Source organism: Aotus nancymaae, unplaced genomic scaffold (assembly GCF_030222135.1).
Source record: "Aotus nancymaae isolate 86718 unplaced genomic scaffold, 86718_ANA_hifiasm-v0.15.2.pri h1tg000002l, whole genome shotgun sequence".
NCBI classification, from domain to species: Eukaryota; Metazoa; Chordata; class Mammalia; order Primates; family Aotidae; genus Aotus; species Aotus nancymaae.
The window spans coordinates 23,791,377-23,815,710 of record NW_026988413.1 but is presented as its reverse complement, the minus strand read 5'-3'; the positions used below and the strand labels follow the sequence as shown (position 1 = coordinate 23,815,710).

Here is a 24,334-nt window from a genome sequence, read left to right as displayed (position 1 = left end):
CTTCACCAGGACTCTGTCTACTAGTGACGATGTTGAAGATAGGGAAAATGAGAAGGGTCGCCTTGAAGAAGCCTACGAGAAATGTGACCGGGACCTGGATGAATTGATTGTGCAGCACTACACAGAATTGACGACAGCCATTCGCACCTACCAGAGCATCACAGAGCGCATCACTAACTCCCGAAATAAAATAAAGCAGGTATTCCTCCTTTCTTCTTGTCTAGTGATGGCAACACTTCCTGTCAGTATAGGTGTTGCGGCTTGGAGAGGAGCCATAGTAGTGGCTAATGGTTCTTAAGAATTGATTCAAAATGCCACTTTTCTGCAGGTTATCTGGAAAGCCTGGCTGGGAAAGATCACAGAAGGCATCCTCCGCTGACTTCTCCTCTCCCCTGTGTCTTATCCTTGGTTTTGCGTTACTTCTCACTGCAATGTGATGGCCTCCCCTTGCTTGTGTCTTACAATCCATCCCTGACAAACTAGGAGGTGTACTGGCCCTCTTATTCTCCATTCTCATTCTAGCAATTATTCCTGTACTTCACACGTCTAAACAACAAAGCATAATATTCTGACTGTTGAGTCAATGCCTGTTCTGAATCTTAATGGCCAACCTATTTACACTTACATGAATTGGAGGGCAGCCAGTTGAATACCCTTTTATCAGAATCCAAACCACATAAGAGAGTATATCTCCTACATTGAAGCTGGTTGTGATTTGTCTGCAATTATTACAGATTCTTGGTATTTTTTGTGAAGTGAAGAAAATTTAACCTACAAATTATTTAAAAATATAATGAAATGTTTAGGAAAACAGTTTTTTTTTTTTTTTTTTTTTGAATAGAAATGGAGCCTTGCTCTGTTGCCCAGGCTGGAGTGCAGTGGTGCCTCACTGAAGCCTTGAACTCCTGGGCTCAAGCAGTCTTCCTGCCTCAGTCTCCCAAAGTGCTGTGATTATAGGTGTGACCCACCATGCCTGGCTAAAAACCAAAATTCTTGAATATCATGCTTTAGTTGTGACTAGTGTGTATTAAATTTTATTTTGTAATTTTCTTTTCATGTTTTGGAACAGTTTCTTATTTTTTATTCTTGTTATCTTTCTTCCTTTTTCTCTTTCTTCTCCTCTTCTTTCCCCCCCATTCTTTCTCTCTCTCTCTCTCTCTCTCTCCTCCCACCCCTCCTTGTTCCTTCCCTGTACTATGCCTTTAGTAAAATATCCTTTAGTATAGTATCCTTTACTATATCCTTTAGTAAAGGATAAAATGGGTTTGTAAGGAGTATTTTCATAATTGGCCAGAGGATGAACTGATCAAATAAGGGTTATGTAGTGTAACATTGAAGTTATGTGGTTCTTAGTTGTGTATTTTGAGATCACTCCTTTAATACCTTTTAGTACTACCCTGTGATAAATAACAATGATTGCTACCACTTATGAACACTGATTCTTTGCAAGGCATGATTATGTCTAATTATCTCTCAATGAATTTGTAATTTGAACTCTGGTCTCCCTTATTCTAAAGCCTTTGCTGCAGTTTTTCAGGCATTTTTAAAGCAACAGAAACCTTTTTTTTTTTTTTTTTTTTACTATGATATTTTGCAGAATACCAGCATATTAGACATTAAGAGATCAATGCTCTTCTCTTATTTGGTTTTGGGGTGAGAGGTCCAACGCTTCATGCTTGTTCCCCCACTACCATTGTGGTACTTAGGGATGCATGGTTTAAAATTAGCTGCCCTGTGCTATGAGATTGGTTAGAGGACTGCCTGGCCTGTATCTGCCCAGAAATAGCTGTGCATATGGCATCTTCATGTTTTGTTTTCTGTCCATGAGACCTTACATTATGATTTTATAAGCAGATACATAAATTATGCTTCTACAAATACTGATGATATGTGACTTTCAGCTTCAAACAGTCTAGTTCCAGAATTAGTATGCTCTTAACCTTTTTGGAAGCCATGTGTTGACCTCTTTACATTTTAAAATTAACTGGGCATTGTTTTTGTTTTTTTGAGATGGAATTTTGCTCTTGTTGCCTAGGCTGGGGTGCAATAGCATGATCTCAGCTCACCGCAACCTCCGCCTCCTGGGTTCAAGCGATTCTCCTGCCTCAGCCTCCTGAGTAGCTGGGATTACAGGCAAACACCACCACGCCCAGCTGTAACTGGGCATTTTTGAAAGGAATACTGTAATTCTTTGCCTTTATAAGTGCTGAGTTCATCCTATGGATTTATCTGTGAAACTAGGTAAAGCTATAGATCACTTGCTCTAGATTTAAAGTAAACCGTAGTCCATTTTGACCTAATATTCTAAGCTCAAGAGGGGTCAGACCATGAATGTATAGAGCTGCTGACCTTCTGGCTTTGCCTCGGGTAATCACAGCAAAGGCGAAGGACCTCATGGTATTTGTGTTTTCTGATTAGTCTGGTTGACTGAAAGGACTTTGTCCTAATCTCATGGGAAGCACCAGCAGTGATTTCTGCTTTGCTTCCCATCACTCTGAGTCGATAGCATCTTTGCTGCAAACAAAGAATGTTTGCCTGATATTGAAAAAGAGCTTTGTCTTGATCATTTCACATTTTGTTTTAGTAGCCACGTTTCTTACCATCCTCATTTTCAGTATGCCAGAGTTTTGAGAAAATAACAAAACTTTATTATATCTGATAGTTGTCAAGAAAGTAAATGTCATATTATTCTGGGTTATGAATTAGCTTCAATACTGGGAAGAGAAAGGGTCAAAGCTCTTTTCAAAAGAGCCTTTAATAATTGATTAATGTGTAAATAAAAGTGTTGGGGGACAATGAAAATGAATTTGTTTTTGTTGCATAATTTGACGATTTTGTACCATGACAGTCCATTTCTTATCACCAAGGAAACACTGATGTTTTCTCACTAATCTTTTCCTGTCATTTTTGGTTTTTAATTGCACTTTGGATTATATATGAAATACAGGTATGCATTTTTTTAAAAGTGAAAACATGGATGATTCAGTAATGATTGGGCTACGTTATCTCAGAGCCCAGCAAGATGCTGAGAATGTGTAGATCTGAGTTGAAATTTTCTTTCTGTTCTCTGCCAGATGAATAAGGATTCATGCAGCAAGTATTTGTCGAGTGGCTGCTACATTGCTGGTTATGTTTTAGGTGCTAGGACTGCACAAGTGGGAAACAGCAGTTCTTGTCCTCATGGAGCTTATGTGCAAATAAGAGGATAGAAAACCAACAAATAGATAATGTTTAACAACATTTATGTAGTGTCTGTGTATCGAGTGTCTGCTTTGTGCTGAGGATTGTTCTAGATTTTAGGGTATAGAAGTGAAGAAAACACAAACATTTCTGTCCTTGTGGAGTTTACGTTCTAATCAGGGGAGACAGACTCCAGATTGTAAATGAATATATAAGTAAAGTGTGGTATAGCAGTTGGTAAGAAGTGCTACACACACCCCCACACCCCCCGCCATGTCCCCCACTCCCCACTCCCACCCTGCAAGGAAGGGAGACTAGGAGTTGCTGTTTTAGCTGGGTTGGACAGAAAAGGCTTCACTGAGTTCCCATGTGAGCTAATACCTAAAGGAGGTTAGGGAGAGTGTCAGGAAGAACACTTCAGGAAGAAAGGAAGCAGGTGTCCAGGTCCTAAGGCAGGGGCATGATTGGAGGTTTGGAGCAGCAACAGCATGGTGGTTGGCGAGGCTGAAGCAAAATGAGGCATGGGGAGAGATGGCAGGAGAGAGACGAGAGAGCTAGGGCATGTGGTGTGGTGTGGTGGATGGGTGGATGGAAGTCACATAGGGTCTTGTAGGTCACTGGAAAGACATTGATTTTTAACTCTGAGTATAAGGGGAAAAATGATCGTTGTAAGGTTTTGGGCACAGGAATGACATGATGTGGTTAACATTTTAAAAGGCCCAATCCAGCTGCTGTGCTGGGAATAGATTTCAGTGGGAACCAAGGCAGATGAAGATGTTCATATTTGTCCATTGTCACCTTTTAAAGCTTCAAACCACAGAACTGTTTATGCTTCCCATTTGAGACAGGGTCTCTCTCCATCACCCAGGCTGGGGTGCAGTAGCATTATCATGAGTCACTGTAGCCTCAACCTCCCAGGCTCAGGTGATCCTCTTGCCTCAGCCTCCTGAATAGTTGGGACCATAGGTGTGTTCCATCAAGCCTGGCTAATTTTTTGATTTTTTTTTTCTTTTTTTGCAGAGACTTTTACAGATTTTTTTTTCTCCCTGTGTTGCCCATGTTGGTCTCAAACTCATGGCCACAAATGATCCCCTGCCTTGGCCTCTCAAAGTGCTGGGGTTACAGGTGTGAGCCACTGTGCCTGGCCTACATGTCTCATTTTTTACCATTACTTTTATACATTGATTTATATTATATTGGTAGATTCTATGTTTTTGAGGATACATATGAGCTGACATATGGATTTAACTTTCTTTTCTGATAGTCGAAGCTTTTTTTAAAAAAATTACTTCTTTCTTTTCCTTCCTTCCTTTCCTTCCCTCCTTCCCTCCCTCCCTGCCTCTCTGTCTCTCTCCGTCCTTCCATCTGTCTGTCCGTCCGTCTGTCTCTGTTGTCTGGGCTGGAGTGCAGTGGTGCCATCATAGCTCTTTGCAGCCTCAAACTCCTAGACTCAAGGGATCCTCCTGCCTCAGCCTCTTGAGTAGCTGGGATTACAGGCGCTTGCCACCATGCCTAGCTAATTAAAAATATTTTTTTTTTACAGAGACTAGGTCTCATGGAAGGCTCATAAGCTCAGCCTTGATACCATGTACAATTGATCAGATCAAGTAATGTGGACAATAAGCAGAATAACTGGGCATTTGTATTACTTTTGAATGCATTGTAAAATTTCTCAAAATGAGATGTTACTGTGTTGGAAAACCTCCGATTCCATGGGTTCTGCCAATGTCTCTTATTATAGCAGCTTATTATAGCAGCAGCACCAAAATAGATGGATGTGAGTTGATACAAATTGGGGACTTGGGCCAAATGAATTGGTATGTTTCTCTATGGTGTACTAGGTGAATGAGATGACCTCAGATTTCTTTAAAGATGCAAAATAGTCTAATGCTTATCACTGGAGCAGGGTAGGTTGAAGGGAGATACTTGGCTTTGTTGTGATGTGCACACAAACACTTAACATTTCATCCCAATTTTGGCTGCCCTATTGGTGCTAGATCAAGCTCTGAATCTCATTGTTCTTGGCTATAATGAGAAGTAACTATACGTGATTATTCATGTGAAGTTGTTAGGGCGGGCTTAATCATTGAGTATTGAAACATTCATTATTTAATATGTATCTAAAATAATTTTGGCTTTTAAATGGGAGTATACCTTGAAAGGTAGAATTAGAATGAGGAATAGCCTTAATATAAAAAATGTCCTAGTTGAACAACATGGTTTGGTAGGAAGTTATTTACAGCCCAAATACAAGATGGAAAATTCTAGCTGCTTGTATGAGAAAGGGAAGAAGGCCTTTGGGTTTCTAGAAATGTATGTGCTAAACAGTGGGTAATAATGAGATACAATTTTAAATGTGTACAGCACTCTAGAGGGCATTAATGCAGTTGCAGGAACCATGAGGTGATCTTTCTTTCCATTAAGTTCAGGTGCGTGTGTATTTGTGTACTGTATTCATTCAGGCTCTGCAGCTCAAAGGAAGGTATTGGAAAGGGTTGAGGGGAGCTTCTCAGAATTTCAGGCCTTAGAATGGCAGCTGAAAAAACCCAGGGAAAGAAAGTATGGGCAATAAAAGATTGAAGGTAGTTTAAAAATAATCTGTAGTTCTAAAAGGCTTTTAAACAGAACAGTGAATGGTATTTCCGAGATTCGTTCTTTCTAGGCGCTTTCTATAAGACTCCATGGAAAAAATTGGGTTGGTCTCTTACAGCAGGAGAAAACCTATGATAATGCTTTTATGTAGATTTACTTTTGCCAACAAAATTCAACAAAAAACAAGACATCTCAATATTTTATACTTTTAAAATTAAGAATAATGTCAACACATTGATTTTCATTTACTATCCTTGACTCATAGAGAACTTTTCAGGACATTTCTAGTCTATAGTTTCAATGAGCTGTTTGCATATTTATTGTATTTTATTACAGATAATATGTATACTCAGAGGCATTCCTTCCCTTTTTTATCTTTTTCTTGATCCAAATTCAGTACTTTTTTTTTTTTTTGGAAACAGAGTCTTGCTCTGGTGCCCAAGTTGGAGTGCAATGGTGTGATCTTGGCTCACTGCAACTTCTGCCTCCCAGGTTCACGTGATTCTCCTGCCTCAGCCTCCCAAGTAGCTGGGATTGTAGGCACCCACCACCATGCCTGGCTATTATTTGTATTTTTTAGTGGAGATGGGGTTTCACCATGTTGGCCAGGCTGGTTTTGAGCTCCAGATCTCAGGTAATCTGCCCAACTTGGCCTCCCAAAATTCTGGGATTATAGGCATGAACCTGTAATTCCTGGCCCAAATTTAGTACTCTTCTGATTTTATGATTTTAAAGTTACAGCCTTCCATTCACTTCCCCAGACCTGTGTCCATCAGCCCCTCTCACTATATATATCTCTGGTCTTCCTCTTGCAAATGCTAAGGGAGTGTTATTCAAAGGCCCCATTAGCTTTTCTCACTCCTTTATCTTTCCCTAGAGAGGGCTGCAAAAATTTCAACTTCTCTGCTGTCTGTATCGTCTCGTATTTCTATTCACAATAGCCTCTTGGGCCCTGTGTTCTTTCTTTTCTCTTTTTCTAATAGTCTCTAGTTAGGGTGACTTGCAGTTTTTGTGAAATTTTAGCTATTGCTGAACAGGTGATCATGAGCAACTGTAAAGTTACTAAACCTCTGAGAAAGAAAAGGAAATTTGTCCCTGATTTGATGTCATGGCTTGAACAAGCTGACTTTTCATAGATTTGTTTAAGGAAGAAACAGAGTAACATAATTTTTCAATCTTAATTATCCTTATAAATTAAATAGAATGAAATGAAAATACTGTCATCACATTTATAAAAGAACAGAGTTTTGAAAAATAAATGTTTCCGTCAAATGTGGCACTTTTCTAAGATTTGAATGTTATTATTCATTGATGGGTATAGCCCTGTTTCATCTTCCCCATTTAAAAAAAACCTTCATTTTTTAATTTTTAAAAATTGGCAAATAAAAATTACATATATTGTATACAGCATGGTGTTTTGAAATATGTCGACGCTGTGTAATGACTAAATCAAGCTAATTAACATACACATCACCTCACATGCTTGTCAGTTATTTGTGGTGAGAATACTTAGAATCTACCCTTTTATCCATTCTTAAGCATACAATACATTGTTATTAGCTGTAGTCATCATATTGTACAATGGGTTTCTTGAACTTACTTCTCTCGTCTAACTGAAGTATTATGTTATTTGATCAACATCTTCTCAACCCATCCTCTCACCCCAAGCCCCTGGTAATGACTGCTCTACTTTCTGCTTTTATGAGTTTGAATTTTTTAGATTCTACATATAAGGAAAATCATGCAATAGTCATCTCTCTGTGTCAGGCTGATTTCACTTAACTTAATGTCCTCCAGGTTCATACATGTTGTTGCAAAAGACAAGAGTTTCTTTCTTTCTTTTTTTTTTTTTTTGAGACAGGGTCTCACTCTGTTTCACAGGCTGGAGTACAGTGCCTCGATCTTGGCTCACTGTAGCCTCGATTTACTGAGCTCAGGTGATCCTCCCACCTTGGTCTTCCTGGTATCTGGGACCACAGGTACATGCCACTATGTCCAGCTAATTTTTTGTATTTTTTATAGAGATGAGTTTTCACCAGGTTGCCCAGGCTGATCTCAAACCCCTGGGCTCAAGTGATCCACCCACCTTAGCCTCCCTAAGTGGTGGGGTTATAGGTGTGAGCCACCGCGCCCGAACAGATTTCCTTCTTTTTAAATTCTGAATAGTATTCCATTGTGTTTATACCATATTTTCTTTATTCATCTGTTGATGGACACTTAGCCTGCAGTGATCATGGGAGTGCAGATATATCTTTGACATACTGATTTCAATTCCTTTTGATAGAGACCCTGTAGTGAGATTACTGGATCATATGGTAGTTCTATTTTTTAATGTTTTGAGGAACCTCCATACTATTTTCCATAGTGGCTGCATTTTCCATCTTTTTTGAGGTATAGTTTACATACAGTAAAATGCACATATTTTGAAAGTGCAGTGCAATGAGTTTTGGCAAATGTATATATCCCTGAATGTGTTACCATCACCCTGGAATTCTTTCCTGCCTCTTTGCGGTCAGTTCTCTCTCACATCCTGTTCCAATCAACTACTGATTTGAATTCTGGCACTATGGATTCGTTTTGCCTCTTCTGGAACTTATACATTATGCCCTCTTTTGTGTCTAGCTTCTTTTGCTTGGCATAATTTTTTTTATTATACTTTAAGTTCTGGGGTACATGTGCAGAACGTGTAGGTTTGTTATATAGGTATACACACGCCGTGGTGATTTGTTGCACCCGTCAACCCGTCATCTACATTAGGTATTTCTCCTAATGCTATCCTTCCCCTAGCCAGCATAATGTTTTTGAGATTCCTCATGTTTCTTCCTTTTTGTGGCTGACTGACCTTATCCCCCGAGTTTTTTTTGTTTTTGTTTTTTGAGACAGAGTCTCATTCTGTCACCCAGGCTGAAGTGCAGTGGTGCGATCTTGGCTCACTGCATCTTCTGCCTCCCAGGTTCAAGCGATTCTTTTACCTCAGCCTCCTGAGTAGCTGAGACTACAGGCGTGTGCCACCACGCCCGGCTAATTATTTTATTTTTAGTAGACACAAGGTTTCACCGTGTTGGCCAGGCTAGTCTTGAAATCTGACTTCAGGTATCTGCCCTCCTTGACCTCCCAGTGCTGGGATTACAGGGTAAGCCACCGTGCTTGATCTCCCCCAATTTTTAAAAAAAACATTTTTCATGTCTGTGACTTTCTAATCATAAAGCAGAAGCCTCAGGGCAATTTAGTATTAAAAGTTCCTGTAGTTTTGTTGGTTTGTAGCTTTGTTACTGCGGTTTAGAGAATTTTGGTGATGTCATTTTCTACACAGCCTGATGCCATTTTTTTCCCCCATAAATTTGACTTCACCTTTCCTTCCATGTAGTAAGCAACAGTTAGAATTGAGCTGATTACCTTGTATATATCCTAGTGTGAAATGCCACAGTTGTCTTTTTCCAATCAGATAGGAGTTTGCCAAGCTGACAGTCAGATAGGAGTTTACACTGACACCCTGTAAGTTTGTTCCCCACTCTGATCAAGAGCCTGGTTGGGTGTTGTATGACATAAAATTTATTTTTAACTGTTTCCTCAGTAACCATTACACATAGAGGAAAAAGCTGATAATTATAGTAGCAAGGAGTAGGCTATCAGAAGTCAGATTCTAACAGATTTAAGCTAAAATTTAAAATGGAGCCAGGTGGGGTGGCTCACACTTGTAATCCCAGCACTTTGTGAGGCTGAGGCAGGCAGATCACGAGGTCAGGAGTTTGAGACCAGCCTGGCCAATATGGTGAAATCCCGTCTCTACTAAAAATAGAAAAAAAATTATCTGGGCGTGGTGGTGCATGTCTGTAGGTCCCAGCTACTCGGGAGGCTGAGGCAGAAGAATTGCTTGAACCCAAGAGGTGGAGGTTGCAGTGAGCCAAAATTGCGCCACTGTGCTCCAGCCTGGTGAGAGAGCAAGACTTCATCTCAAAAAAAAAAAAAAAAAATTTAAAATGGAATGATTTAATAGCTGGAGTTCTTAACCCAGAGACTAAGAACTCCGGTGGAATCTAGGAATGGCTTTGAGTGATATGTTTAAAAGTCAAATAAAATCACAAATGATGATACAAGCCTGGACTCCGCTGCCTAATCCTGTATCAGTCCCAGTTCCAACATCTCAGAGATGCTGACTTTTACTCTTTCAGTTTTTCTGTTTTAGGTATTTCTGTTTCTAATAGTGTGCTTGTGCTGTGTTTTTTATTTTAAACATTGTATATTAGCTTCCAACTATGGAAGATGAGGAGTTAGCTCCCTTCCCAATCTCTCCCCCATCCCACCACATCCTCTTTCTTCATCCTCTCTATGTAGTTGTATTCTAGTTTTGGTTAAATAGATGATCAGTGCTTACCTTTTTATAACTACACTAATATTTACATCCGAGCCATACAGCGCATGGTGATTATGTTTTCTCTTGTGCAATTGTGTTGTTGTTTTCCTGAAGTTACTGATTGGATAGTCCTGTTGCCTTTCTTCTGTATTGCATTTCCTAGATCCCTTGTTTCTCTTCGGTTTTCTCTTGTAGTGTTGGAATACATTCTTCAGTAGTTTGCTGAGATACGGTGCATATAAAGTTGAGTTTTTGAGAGCTTGCATGCCTGAAAATGTCTTTATTCTTTCCTCATATTTGATTGATAGTTCTTCTGGGGAACAATTCTGTCTTAAAATTTTGAAAGTATATCATTTTTTTGTTTTATAGCTTTTAATGTTGCTGCTGAGAGAAATCCGATGTCATTTGGATTCACAAGGCTTTGTATAGGTTCTGTTTTTTTCCTTTTTTTCTTTGACAGCTTTTATGATTGTCTCTTTATGTCTTGTGTTATTACATGCCAGAATAATGTGTCCTGGCTTGAGTCTTTTTGCCTTCCATTTTCTTGAGCACGTGGTGTGCCTTTTCAATCTGAAAACTCGTGTCTTTCATTCTGGCATTTTTTTTTTTCTTTCTTCTTTAAAAACAACAACAACAAAAACTGGGGTCTTGCTTTGTTGCCTAAGCCGGAGTGCAGTGGCACGATAATGGCTCTCAGCAGTCTCAATCTCCCAGGCTCTAGTGATCCTCCTGACTCAACCTCTTGAATAGCTGGGACTACAGTGCCATTATACCTGGCTGATTTTTGAATTTATTGTAGAGACAGGGTCTCCCTGTTTTGCCAAGGCTAGTCTTGAACTCCTGAGCTCCAGCAGTCCTCTACATTGGCCTCCCAAAGTGCTGGGATTATAATAAGACACTGTACTGGGCAGGCAGTTTTAAAAAAAATTATTTAATTTATTTAAAACTATTTTTCTCCACCCCACTTTTTTCCCACTTTTCCTTCCTTGGAACTCCTATCTGGTAAGTGTTGGACCTTTTGGATCAATCCCCTTGTTTAGTTTTACCTTCTATCTCATTTTTTGATGTTTTCCTGTTTGGAAATTTCCTCCTCAAGGATACCTTCTAACCTTTCTATTGGATTTAAAAAATTTCAGTTTTAATTTCTAAGAGTTGTTTTTCATTTCTTGAAAATGTTTATATCATCCTGTCTTTGTTTAATTTATGTAATAGCTTCTTTTATTTTTCCTAAGGATGTTAATTATAGTTTAACAAAAATTCTATTTCCTGCATAGTTTCTGTTCCCTCATGTCCGGCTTCAGTAATTTTTTTTTATTTTGATTCCTGTCATTCCATTTTGCAGGCTTTCTGTGAATGTCTGGTGATCCTTGGCTAACCCTTTGTGTGTAAGAGGCAGGCACTACAAAGCTGATTGGAAGCTCAGAATGTGCTATGGAGCTTGTCTATAATGATTGGGTAGGGACTCAGCAGTTACTTTATTGAAACCTCAGATGTCACTATCTGTATAGATCTTTTCACTTGGACCAGTTCACTTTCCCAAGGGAGAAGCCATATGTCCCCTGTGTTGGGGTGAAAAGTCAAGCTGCCAGTGTTTTGGAGCCTAACTGTTTGACGAAGACAGAGGGTCCCTGGGGGCTGAGGATCATACTGTTGAATAGGTCCCACTTTGACTTCATCCTTCTGTTTTCTGTCTCATGCCCTCCCCTCACCCATGCCTGGCATTTCTTTGTCTAGAACCTTTCAAATTCATTTGCTCCTGATTTGGCCAATGCTGTGGGGAGGGAATTACCCATGTGTGTGGCTTGATGGCGATTTTGGGCTCAAAATACTCCTATAGAAACTTTTAAGCCAGTACCTCTGCCTTTAGTGTATTTGGTGCCTCCTTTTTAGTGTTAGCAAATCCTACTCCAGGCTAAGATTTTCAGATTTCTCTTGCCTGCTAATTTAGTTGCTACTGTCCATCTTCTTGCTAGTTTCCACAGTTTTGTTACCATCTCTTATTTGCTGTTCTTCCTCTCTGTTCTCTCTTTTTATGCTTAAAAAGTTTCTTTGCTATTACTTTGGTAGGATTGCAGGAAGGAGTAGAATCATTGGAATCATCTTCTTTAGGGTCTATGACCCCCTCCCCCCGAAATCAATAATCTGTCTATTATACTTATTAAGAGAGGTTACAAGGTCTTCTTATTCAAGACTTTTTTTTTTTTTTTTTTTAAACATGGGAGAGTTTCATAGAAGCATGATTTAGGTGTTGTCAAGAAGTTGTAGGAAGGGATTAAGTACTTTCTCAAGAAACCTTTTAATCTTAGCATTTTGTCTTCATATTTTCCATGCTTGTTGGGTAAGTATTGAAATATAGTTTTGTAATCACCAGAAGTATAGTGTCAGTAAATATTTTCCTCACTATACCAAATCTTGTAGATGAAGAATATAGATTTTCAGTTATCAAAAATATGGTAAACTCTCTGCGGTGATGCATGTGTCCCATGTATTGATGAAGGTTTGGATTATACAGGTGTGTGCATTTGCCAAAACTTACCACGTGATATACTTGAGATGTCTTCATGTGGTAAATGTTACCTCAAACAAAAACCAGAAACAAAACTGTAAAGAAATATTAGACTCGAATTTAAATAAAAATACATGTGAGGACTATCAAAAATATATGAAAGTAGTTCTGTGAATTTTGAAAGATCATGGTTTTTAAAATTTTTTCATGTTGAAAAAATTGAAAATTTTCAATTAGGGGAGCAAATAAAAACTTACTCCTATTAGGTGCATCACAACTACCTCCTCCATTCCTCTCCTCTCCCCTTTATTTTGCCATGTTTTGCCAATGCTAGTTACTATACTGTGCAGATCTATAGGAGTGGTGGGGATTGTCCTATTTAATATCTAATATTCAGAATGTAAGGCAAAAAAAGCCTTGGTATGTCCTTTTATTTTGATATTGTTTGTGGTTGTGCCTACTCTCTTTTGGAAGATGGGGTTATTTTTATTTTAGTCAGTTGTTGAGCATCCAGTTTCTTGGTTTTAAACTTTAGCTGGAGTTATAGAGCTAGAAGCATGAACCAAGTGACTATCAGCTGGATAGGAAATTTGCAAGAGAATTGGGGAAGGTATAATAGCATGGACTCTCACATTGATCATTCCCCTTTTAGATGTATTAATATTTATGTGGTACTTCATATTTTCAGAGTGCTTTCTCTTTAGTAGTTTTTTCAAGATTCACTCAAAGGTAGGTTGGGAGTAGTTTTCTCATTTCATGGGAGAGAAATTATAAACAGAGAAAGGTGGAGATGTGCCCAAGTGAGTCAATGTTAGAACCAGGATTAGAATATTGGAGGCAGACTAAGGAGAGTAAGTGGCAGTGGGAATTAAGAACTGCTACATGCAGTAGTACCAGTGAAGACTACTAACTAGTTTATAGGTTTAGACTGGCAAGACTTTGGACTGACCAAAGACTGAATCTGTTTTATTGCAGGTAAAAGAGAACCTGCTTTCATGCAAGATGCTGCTGCACTGCAAACGGGATGAGCTTCGGAAACTCTGGATTGAAGGAATTGAGCATAAGCACGTCCTGAACTTGCTGGATGAAATTGAGAATATCAAGCAAGTGCCTCAAAAGCTGGAACAGTGCATGGCCAGCAAGCACTATCTCAGTGCTACTGACATGCTGGTAAGGGTCATTTTTGTTAAGATGTAAAAGCACTCTCTTTTGTTCTCTCTGAGTCCTGTAATGCGTACAGCACATTACAAACTGTCCTCTTGGGATTCATGAGCCCTTGCAGGTGAAGCCTGGCTGGTTCTCTTTCTAATTCTCATGTTTGAAGTGGTAGGTGATTATTATTTATGTATTATCTGCCTTTGTAACAATGGCAAGAAATATAATAGTAAGAAACTAGTACTTAAATCAGGTTAGAATGGTAATGAGAAGTGTTTTTTAGCTTCAGAGGAAGATTGTTAATGAATCCAATTTTAAAGAATGAAATCTACATGAGACAGAACTTCTGAAGATTTATATACTAGTGTTCCACAAATTTTTTGAAGGAAATTTTACATTAGGGCTTTGTTCTTTTCCTTGAAATTGATAAGAAATGAAGTTTTGGGAAACTAATACTGGAAGAAACTTTATTGAGCAACAGTACTCCACAATCTAGCCTTTAGCCTCTATCTTAGTTCATTGTGCATGCTACTTTCTGAATTGCTAAAAGTTCCCAGAAGGATGCAATTGGTGGTTCATGTGGCTGAGTGTCAAGAAGATGAATAAAAAAATAGAAATACAGAGTTTGCTCCCTAATAAACCTAACTTTCCAGGGCCTGTGGGTCTTAGAGAGGGCTGCTCTTTCTCCCTTCCCTTCTAGCTACCCAATCCCACTTCCATCTCATTCAGAGTTGGCTGAGGACTACAGGAGCTGTCAGCAGCAGATGGGCTGTATTTGAATTGTTGTCTTTTTCTTCCCCACAGTAGGTGAAAGCCCTTTATCTTTGTTTCACCAAATTAGATTGGCTTTAACACTGGAAAAAAACACTGAGGGGAATTGGTAGAGACACAGATTAAATGCTCTAAGTAGTTCTAATTCATTCAGACTTCCAAGAAGAATGTTGCTAAAAGTCCTTCCTAACAAGCTTTTTAAGGAAATTTGGTAACCAAGGAGTGAGAAGTGCCATGATATTTTATCAGATATTAAAACCTGGTTATGTGATAAGACTGAATGGTCAATTTCCACAGTGGAAGATGATTAATAATAGTTGGTCCTTGGCTGGGAGTTCGAGGCTGCAGTGAGTCATGATCGTGTCACTGTACTCTAACCTGGGTGATAGAGCAAGACCCTGTCTCAAAACCCCAAAAAACAACAACAAAAAAAGATTGGCTCTTGGGAGTGACAAAAGAATTGGCTATTTTCAGCATCTTTTTAAAAGTGGCATCTTCTTTAATAATAATGACTATAGGGTGTCTGATAGAAAAAAATTACTTTTCACCTTTAGTGTTGATTGATGCATTATGAATGCATACTTGTACTAAATTATCGAGATTCAGCAATCAGAATAGATAAGCACGTATATATTTATGTAGCAAATATACATCTATTTGAATCACGATTTTTTGGAGTGGGTTTGTTTTTAAGTAAGTGCCACAGACTAAAATAGGTTGTTAGAATTTATTTCTGTGTTAATTATGTTCGTTTTAGGATTTCAAATTTTCGTGTTATGGTCTTTATACTTAACGGCTAATTTATTTACTGAATGGCTAATCAATAATGAGTACTGTCCCTTTTTTTCTGACATTTTTTCTTCAAGACTCATTGAATACTTGAAATTCTTGATTTTAAGTTACAGAAATTCACCTCTACTGAAGTTGCTTATCAGTTTCAGGAGATTTTGGGCTGAGACGATGGGGTAAAGGATACAAAATCAATGTGCAAAAATCACAAGCATTCCTATACACCAATAACAGACTTAAAGAGAGCCAAATCAAGAACGAACTGCCATTCACAATTGCTACAAAGAGAATAAAATACCAGGAATACAACTAACAAGGAACGTAAAGGACCTCTTCAAGGAGAACTACAAACCACTGCTCTACAGAATCAGAGAGGACACAAACAGATGGAGAAACATTCCATGTTCATGGTTAGGAAGAATCAATATTGTGAAAATGGCCATACTGCCCAGAGTAATTTACAGATTCAACGCTATCCTCATCAAGCTACCAATTACCTTCTTCACAGAACTGGAAAAAACCACCTTAAACTTCATATGGAACCAAAAGAGAGCCCGCATAGACAAGTCAATTCTAAGCAAAAAGAACAAAGCGGGAGGCATCACACTACCAGACATCAAACTATACTACAAGGCTACAGTAATCAAAACAGCATGGTACTGGTACCAAAACAGAGATATAGACCAATGGAACAGAACAGAGGCCTCGGAGGCAACACAACATATCTACAACCATCCAATCTTTGACAAACCTGATAAAAAACAAGCAATGGGGAAAGGATTCCCTGTTTAATAAGTGGTCTTGGGAAAACTGGCTAGCCATATGCAGAAAGCAGAAACTGGACCCCTTCCTGACACCTTACACTAAAATTAACTCCAGATGGATTAAAGACTTAAACATAAGACCTAGCACCATAAAAACCCTAGAAGAAAATCTAGGCAAAACCATTCAGGACATAGGCATAGGCAAGGACTTCATGACCAAAACACCAAAAGCATTGGCAACAAAAGCCAAAATAGACAAATGGGACCTAATCAAACTCCACAGCTTCTGCACGGCAAAAGAAACAGTCATTAGAGTGAATCGGCAACCAACACAATGGGAAAAAATTTTTGCAGCCTACCCATCTGACAAAGGGCTGATATCCAGAATTTACAACGAACTAAAACAGATTTACAAGAACAAAACAAGCCCATTCAAAACTGGGTGAAGGATATGAACAGATACTTTACAAAAGAAGACATACATGAGGCCAACAAGCATATGAAAAAATGTTCATCATCACTGGTCATTAGAGAAATGCATATCAAAACTACATTGAGATACCATCTCACGCCAGTTAGAATGGCGATCATTAAAAAATCTGGAGACAACAGATGCTGGAGAGGATGTGGAGAAATAGGAACACTTTTACACTATTGGTGGGAGTGTAAATTAGTTCAACCATTGTGGAATACAGTGTGGCAATTCCTCAAGGACCTAGAAATAGAAATTCCATTTGACCCAGCAATCCCATTACTGGGTATATATCCAAAAAATTATAAATCGTTCTACTATAAGGACACATACACACGAATGTTCATTGCAGCACAGTTTACAATAGCAAAGACCTGGAACCAACCCAAATGCCCATCGATGATAGACTGGACAGGGAAAATGTGGCACATATACACCATGGAATATTATGCAGCCATCAAAAACGATGAGTTCACGTCCTTTGTAGGGACATGGATGAACCTGGAAACCATCATTCTCAGCAAACTGACACAAGAACACAAAATCAAACACCGCATGTTCTCACTCATAGGTGGGTGTTGATCAGTGAGAACACACGGACACAGGGAGGGGAGCACTATACACTGGGGTCTGTTTGGGGAAAATAGGGGAGGGACAGCAGGGGGTGGGGAGTTGAGGAGAGATATCATGGGGAGAAACGCCACATATAGGTGAAGGGGAGGAAGGCAGCAAATCACACTGCCACGTATGCACCTATGCAACAATCTTGCATATTCTTCACATGTACCCCAAAACCTAAAATGCAATAAAAAAAAAAAAAAAGAAATTCACCTCTAGCTATCTTAAGTAAAAATAATTGTTTGACTCATGTAACCAGTCTGCCAAAGGAACAAGAGTATACGTGGAATGTCACCTGTGTGTTTTCTCTGCATGTCCTCTTCATTCTTCTACTGAAGACTGGTCTCTACCATGTGTGAGGGAGGAGGTTGGGTGTTAAGGGAAAACGGGGCATAGGCTGTGTCTACATCTTTCCACCTTTTCAGTAGAAAATCTTATTTTTTCCCCCTAATTCAGAAATCTAGGGTTAAGATCTAGATTGATCCAGGTTGGGTATGATAATCATCAATAAAACTATTTGGTTGGTGTGGGGGTATGGGTGGAATAGGGAGGAAGAACAGTCATGTCCACAAAAGAGTGAGTGTGTAAAACACATTTTCTGGAGGTTTTGTTCTATTTTCTCTTTTTGGTTGTTTATATATTCTAACATTCTTCTTGTCTGTTAGATGGATTGTAAATATGTTCTCCCAACTGGGGGTTTATCTTTTTCCTTTGTTTATGGTGTCTTTGTTACAAATAAATTAAAAATTTTCATGCAAAAAAAGTCTCAATTTCTCAGTATTTTTTGTTATGTGATTTTTTTTTTTTTGAGACAGTCTAATTCTATTGCCCAGGCTGGAGTGCAGTGGTGCAATATCAGCTCACTGCAACCTTGGCCTCCCAGGTTCAAGTGAGTCTCCTGCCTCAGCCTCCCAAGTACCTAGGATTACAGGTATGTGCCATCATCCCTGGCTAATTTTTGTAGGTCAGGCTGGGTCTCGAATTCCTGACCTCAAGTGGTCTACCTGCCTTGGCCTCCCAAAGTGCTGGGATTACAGGCGTGAGCCACTGTACCCAGCCTGTTATGTGATTTTTGATGTAAGAATTTTTTTTCCATTCCAATGAATCTCCTATGTTTTCTTCTTGAACCTATCAAAAGTCCATTTTTATATTGTATCAACTGAGGATCTAATTTTATCTTTTTTTCTATATAGCTGGTTGGCTCAGTCTGTTTATCAAATCATTTTCCTACTGATTTATAATGCTATTTTGGTCAGATACCACCAAGTTTCACATATGTATAGATCCGTCTGAGTTCTTTATTTTGTTCAATGGTATTATTTGTACCTGCACCCAAACCATACTGTTTTAACTCCTATAACTTTATAATACATCTCGATAGGATATGAAGAGATTCTCTGATCTTGCTATTCAAAATTGTTTTTGTGGGTGGACATGGTGGCCCATGCCTGTAATCCCAGCACTTTGGGAGGCTGAAGTGGGCAGATCACTTGAGGTCAAGAGTTGGAGACCAGTCTGGCCAACATGGTGAAACCCCATCTCTGCTAAAAATCCAAAATTAGATGGGCATGGTGGTACATGGCTGTAATCCCAGCTAGCTCAGGAGGCTGAGGCAGGAGAATCACTTGAACCTTCAGTAGCTAATCAATTGAATTTAACAGAATTATCTTTGCAATGTTAAGTCATCTTATCTGTGAACATAGTATTCCTTTCATTTATTTAAATCTTCATTTGTGTCCTTCAATAATGCTCAGCAATATATTCCTTAGATATATATATTTTGTTAGATTTATTTCTGGGTATTACATTTTCTTGTCTTTTGAAACAGTAGCTATTTATTTATTAAGGTTTCTAGTTATTGGTTGCTGGTGCATAAGGATGTGAAGTATTTTTCTTTTTAAATTGACCTTTTATTTCCCTGAACTGATTCACAATACTGTCTGCCTGGAAAATGATGACTTATTTTTTAAGACTTCCCTCAAATTTCATCAACTGTCTGAATGTCCCACATACTCAGATAGCTAGGTGCTTTTCTTTATGTTTCCATTACATCGTATGTTTCATTTTAATGTAATTCTTTTTGTTTGTGTGGTAGGTCATTGAGGGGAGGGGTTTTGTCTTATCTATTTTTGTCTATCCTGTTCTTAGCATAGTGTAGCTCATATAGTCATAGTTCAAAAATCATTAGCTAAATGGGTGACTATCTGGAAGACTTTAATACCACTACCTAGAGAAAAAGGTGTTTCTTTTGTGGGAGCTTTGTTCTGCTTTCTCTTCATTATTTATTTTTTAATGGAAAGGTTCTCTAGTTTCTAACCTTTCCTTTTTGTAATAATTAAATGAATGACAGTGATAACACTAGCTAGTATATATTGAGTACTTACTATGTGCTGGTACTGTTTGAAATACGTTACATTTGTTGACTTATTTCTTTCAACAACTCCACTTCTCATATCATTACCATTTTACAACTTGACATGATCTGGGGAATTGGCATATCCCAATAAACAATGATTTGTATATCACAATATACAAAGATTTCATGGAGGCAGGATTTAAAGTGCACTTAAAAGGTTAGGAGATATCTTCAACTTGGTCTTCTGTATATAAAAGTGAGTAGTAAGCTCTGTAATTGCTCTTTTATTGGGCTTCACACAAAAAACAATCACATTTTCTTTCCCCATGGTTATGTGCTGTTAGAAGTAAAATCTACTTAAGGCATCTCAAGGGTCCAAATGGAAATCTTTGCTAAAAGACATCAGTAGAAAGTGAAGACAAAACAATCTAGTCTTTCAAAACTCCCTGATTTCCTTGGATTTATTTGTCAAAAGATTTTGCGTTTCCATTTTAAGTCAAGTGCAGATGCTTAGCAATTTAATCTCTACTCAGAATAGATTAATAAATCCAGAGTAAATAACTCTATGGTGACCTATTGCTCTTGGCAGCTCCTGCTATTCCTACTTCACCATCAGACTGGTCTGGTAGCTATAGGCTTGGCTTGTAGGTGAGATATTTATTTCTTCTTTTGATATGATAACCTGAGTATTGCATAAAATAATTAAATTGTCATGACAGGGAACGTCTGTAAATAGGTCTGGCCTTTTGTTTCTTTCTTCAAGGTAAACAGCTGCTGTTGGCTTATGAAAAGCTAAAAATGATCTTATAAGAAGCCTGTATCCATCACATTGAAATCAGAGACTTGATTAATATTGTAGCCTGTAGCTCTGTGATATGTGTGGTTTAAATTAGACCTTTGCAGTCATTGTGCTGGGTTGATGCAAGCACATTAATGACATAATTTCTGGTTGCTGCATCATATTTCTGCAGTCTATCCTTTGTATTCCACTCACATTAATTGAAGTAATTTTGCCAGTGAAGCGTGTTTCAAACCTCTGCATTTAAATTGAAATTTTAATTCCCTTATTGTCTTGAAAAGACGGCTGAAGATGCCTTGTTACAGGTTTCATTATCACTCAAAACACTCCAGCTGCTGGTTCTAATGTACAAAGACTGATTAATTTGGGGAAGAATTATTAATATAAGAATAGCAGCTTCTTCCCAGTGGCATGAGCTAACCAGGAAGGTATTTCATGATAATTAATATTTTAATAAACTTTTTTTAAGGGAAAATTTGTGTAGAAGTCTGCATCGAAATAAAATTGCACAGATGAGCTTTGAAAACCACTTACACAAGTTCTGATTTATCATCCCATAGAAGTCAATTCATAATTGCATTCAATCAGTGGAAACCAAGCCAGTGCAAATAGTTTTGAAGCACTTTAGCTGACAGTCACAAGGCTTGTGACTAAAATAATTTTTTCATTTTCAAGCCTTCCTGAGATTGTAGAGATTTTGAATGTCTCTTAATCATTTTGTCTGTCTTTATTTATATGCCTTTTAAAAAGAATCCATAGCTGTGTAGTCAGATAAGGATTATTATGATAATTATAATAACAACTTATATAGCTGCCTTCTTCCCAGAGGATCCCAGAGTGCTTTGCTGAGAGAATGGTGTAGTGGAATTATTTCACTTACACTGGGAAAATGTGGCCATATGTGGGATAAATAGAGTAGGGTAGCTATTTAATTGAATAGTTTTCTGAGATCTTGTATAATAAAAGTAAGTATATTTGTAGTATTTTTAGTTAACAAGATCCTTTGTAATCATTGGATAACATGGAGGGTTGTGAATGTCAGCATGGGTCTTCATTTGGGTTAGATCGTCGATCCTTGAATCCCAGCTTTGACTCTTACTAGCTTGGTGACTTGTGGTTAGTAATTTATCTTTGCCAAAAGTTGGAGTTAAGAATAATATGCTATCTCCAGGCTAGGGGTGGTGCCTCACACCTATAATCCCAGCACTTTGGGAAGCCGAGGTAGGCAGATCACCTGAGGTCAGGAGTTTGAGACTGGCCTGGCCAACATGGTCAAACCCCGTCTCTACTAAAAATACAAACAATTAGTTGGGCATAGTGGCACCCACCTAGAGTCCCAGCTACTCTTGGAAGGCTGAGTCAGGAGAATTGCTTGAGCCCGAGAGGCAGAGGTTGCAGTGAGCTGAGATCCTGTCACTGCACTGCACTCCAGCCTGGGAGACAGAGTGAGACTCTGTCTCAAAAAAAAAAAAAAAAAAAAAAAAGGATATATATCTCCAAGGATTGTTGAGAGGATTGAGATATTAAACTATGTACATAAAGTATATGCAGTATAAATTAGTTTTTGAAATGTTATTTATAATAAATTGGTAAATTTTACTGATAGGAAATGATACGATGATTGCTTTCATGTTGTAATCTCAAAAACTGTCTTGGAGGTGGACTTCTTTTGAGCTAGTAAAAGTTGAAATAGGGTTGAATTAAGCAGTTTTGATTCCTTTCCTTCTTGACCCAACATGAACATGTATCTGAATGAAAGGCCAGCCCACCTTTTTCAAAGTTAAAGGAACTCTTGCGGGCGGATAGGATTTTTCTCAGAAAGCAATTCTAGTGTGCTCTAACACATGCACAGATGGGTCACCAAGACCCACAATTCTATGTTATATTTTTGGGATTTGGCATGGACAAATTTCAGATTCTGTGTCATCAATAACCTACTTGGTCTACATTAAAAATATGTTCATAGGGTACCCATTGATTGTATAATGATAAGCAATGTAATTTGTTAGTAAACTATCCAAGATCAGCTTGTAAAATTTACTTTTAGCTAACTAAATATGTTAATCCACTGGGTATCATCACTAGATATAAGCCAGATCAGTACTGCAAGGTGTTTGTCATCAGAATGTTTTAGTGTTAGAAGAGTTGGTGTTAAGCTGTTGTTTCTGTGAGTACTTAGATAGGAGGACCAGTGGACCAGTGAGGTTGCTTCTATTTGTGTCAATAAAATTGTGTAATTAGCAAATAGACTGATCTTATTTTCTCTTCTTTATGCACGAGGAATGAGTGATCATGCATCCACTGTGAAATGATGAATGTGCAAGCAAGAAAAAAGGGGGCCAAAATATATATCCCTTTCATCTGGCTTGAAAGTTTCTGAGATCTCACAACTGTTTTTTCTCATTACTCTGGGAAAAGTATCGATGTGAAAACTCTGTAGATAACAGGAGCTGGAATATTGGACTAAACCTGAAAGTGTTTCAGTGACTGTACAACAATGTTCCAATATTCCATATGGATTTCTCCACAACATGATAAAAATATATCAGTGATCAATAATGAAATAGCCATTACTAAAGCCCATCTGTTCCTAGTGTAGAAGAGCAGCTTAAAAGACTGAGGCCAATATTCTATGCTAATAATTTATCAGGAAATAATCTGGCACATATTTTGATAGAGACAAATGATTGGGTCTTTAACATGTGATAATGCCATTGTTGATAACTTCCGTTGTTGGTATGTGTATCTGTGAAGGTGGCCTTAACCTTGGAGGATGTTACTTGCTAGTGGGAAGAGACAGATGGTGAACAAATAGTGTCTCTCATATTATGATAAGTCTAATTATTATGGAGAAAAATACAATAAGAAAGGGAGACTGGGAGTACTGGGGGTTGGGGTAGGGGTGGTGGAGTTTGCTATTTAAATAGGGGTGGTCAGCTGTACCTGCTTTTAGCCACATACGGGACCCCCTTTCATTCTGATCTTCCCTTCAAGAAGATTTAGGAAAAGCTGAAAACAAAATGAGTAATTTGTTTTTTTATATCTATAATTAAGTTAGTAGTTTTGTGACACCTTTATTTTTCTCTTACAGAGTAAAAGTGCAGGGCTTTGTAGTAGCTATTTTTTCATGCTGCTCAAGGCCCTTTTTATTTATATTTGTTTTTTGAAGGCTGGGGTTTTTAGAAACCAGAGTGTTTGATAGGCACCTGGTTATTGTATTAGTTTTCCTTTTTTTAAAAAAAAATTTTGCTTTTTTTATATGTTGTTCATTTGCCTCTTTTATTTTAAAGCCAATGAAAATTCTGTTTTATTGCACTAAAGCCTACAAGGTTCAGCAGTTTCCATTTGGCTTGCTTGGATGTGGTGCAGTAATTCCCACACTGCACATTAGGGGATCTTGCAAGAATTCTAAACTCAGGCCACATCCTAGACCAGTTAAATAGAAATCTCTAGGGGTGGGCCACTGACTTCGGTTATTGACATTCTCCAGGTAATGCCAATATACAGACAAATTTGGAACTGTTGGTTTAGGGTGTAGCTTGTTCTGTGGAATTAGCACTTCTTATTGTCCTTGTCTTCATTTAGTGAGCTGTAAGTAGTTGGAAAACAAGTATTTATGTAAGGCACACATCACATGGGGTGATATTCACATTTATGTAGAAGTTTATTGTTTGAAGTTGCTTTGTTGCCATACTTCATTGTATGAATGAATGCATACAATAAGGTATGTATTTTTATTGTATGTATAAATACATACAATAAAGTATGTATTCAAGTATGATACTTGAATGAATCTCCTTTATTTCCCCTTGCGTGTCCTATAGTCTTATTCCCCATGACTACCATTTTTACATGAAGACCAGTTTACTGGTATCATGCTGTAAACAGAAGTTACATGGATGACGTTATTAGATTTGTATTAACAATTGGGATTTATTGTAGTTTTGGGATAGAGCTGATGAGTATTTGGCTTTTATT

General features: G+C 38.1%; 1 protein-coding gene across 2 annotated transcripts in view; it reads left to right on the top strand.

Annotated features, from left to right (window-relative positions):
- EXOC4 (exocyst complex component 4) overlaps positions 1-24,334 on the top strand; it is an 819,820-nt gene that overhangs the window by 17,718 nt on the left and 777,768 nt on the right. For both annotated transcript variants that reach the window (XM_012473980.2, XM_012473981.3), the window contains exons 2-3: positions 10-199; positions 13,608-13,802. In XM_012473980.2, the coding sequence (XP_012329403.1) occupies positions 10-199; positions 13,608-13,802 (385 nt within the window). The remainder of the gene's footprint in view (positions 1-9; positions 200-13,607; positions 13,803-24,334) is intronic.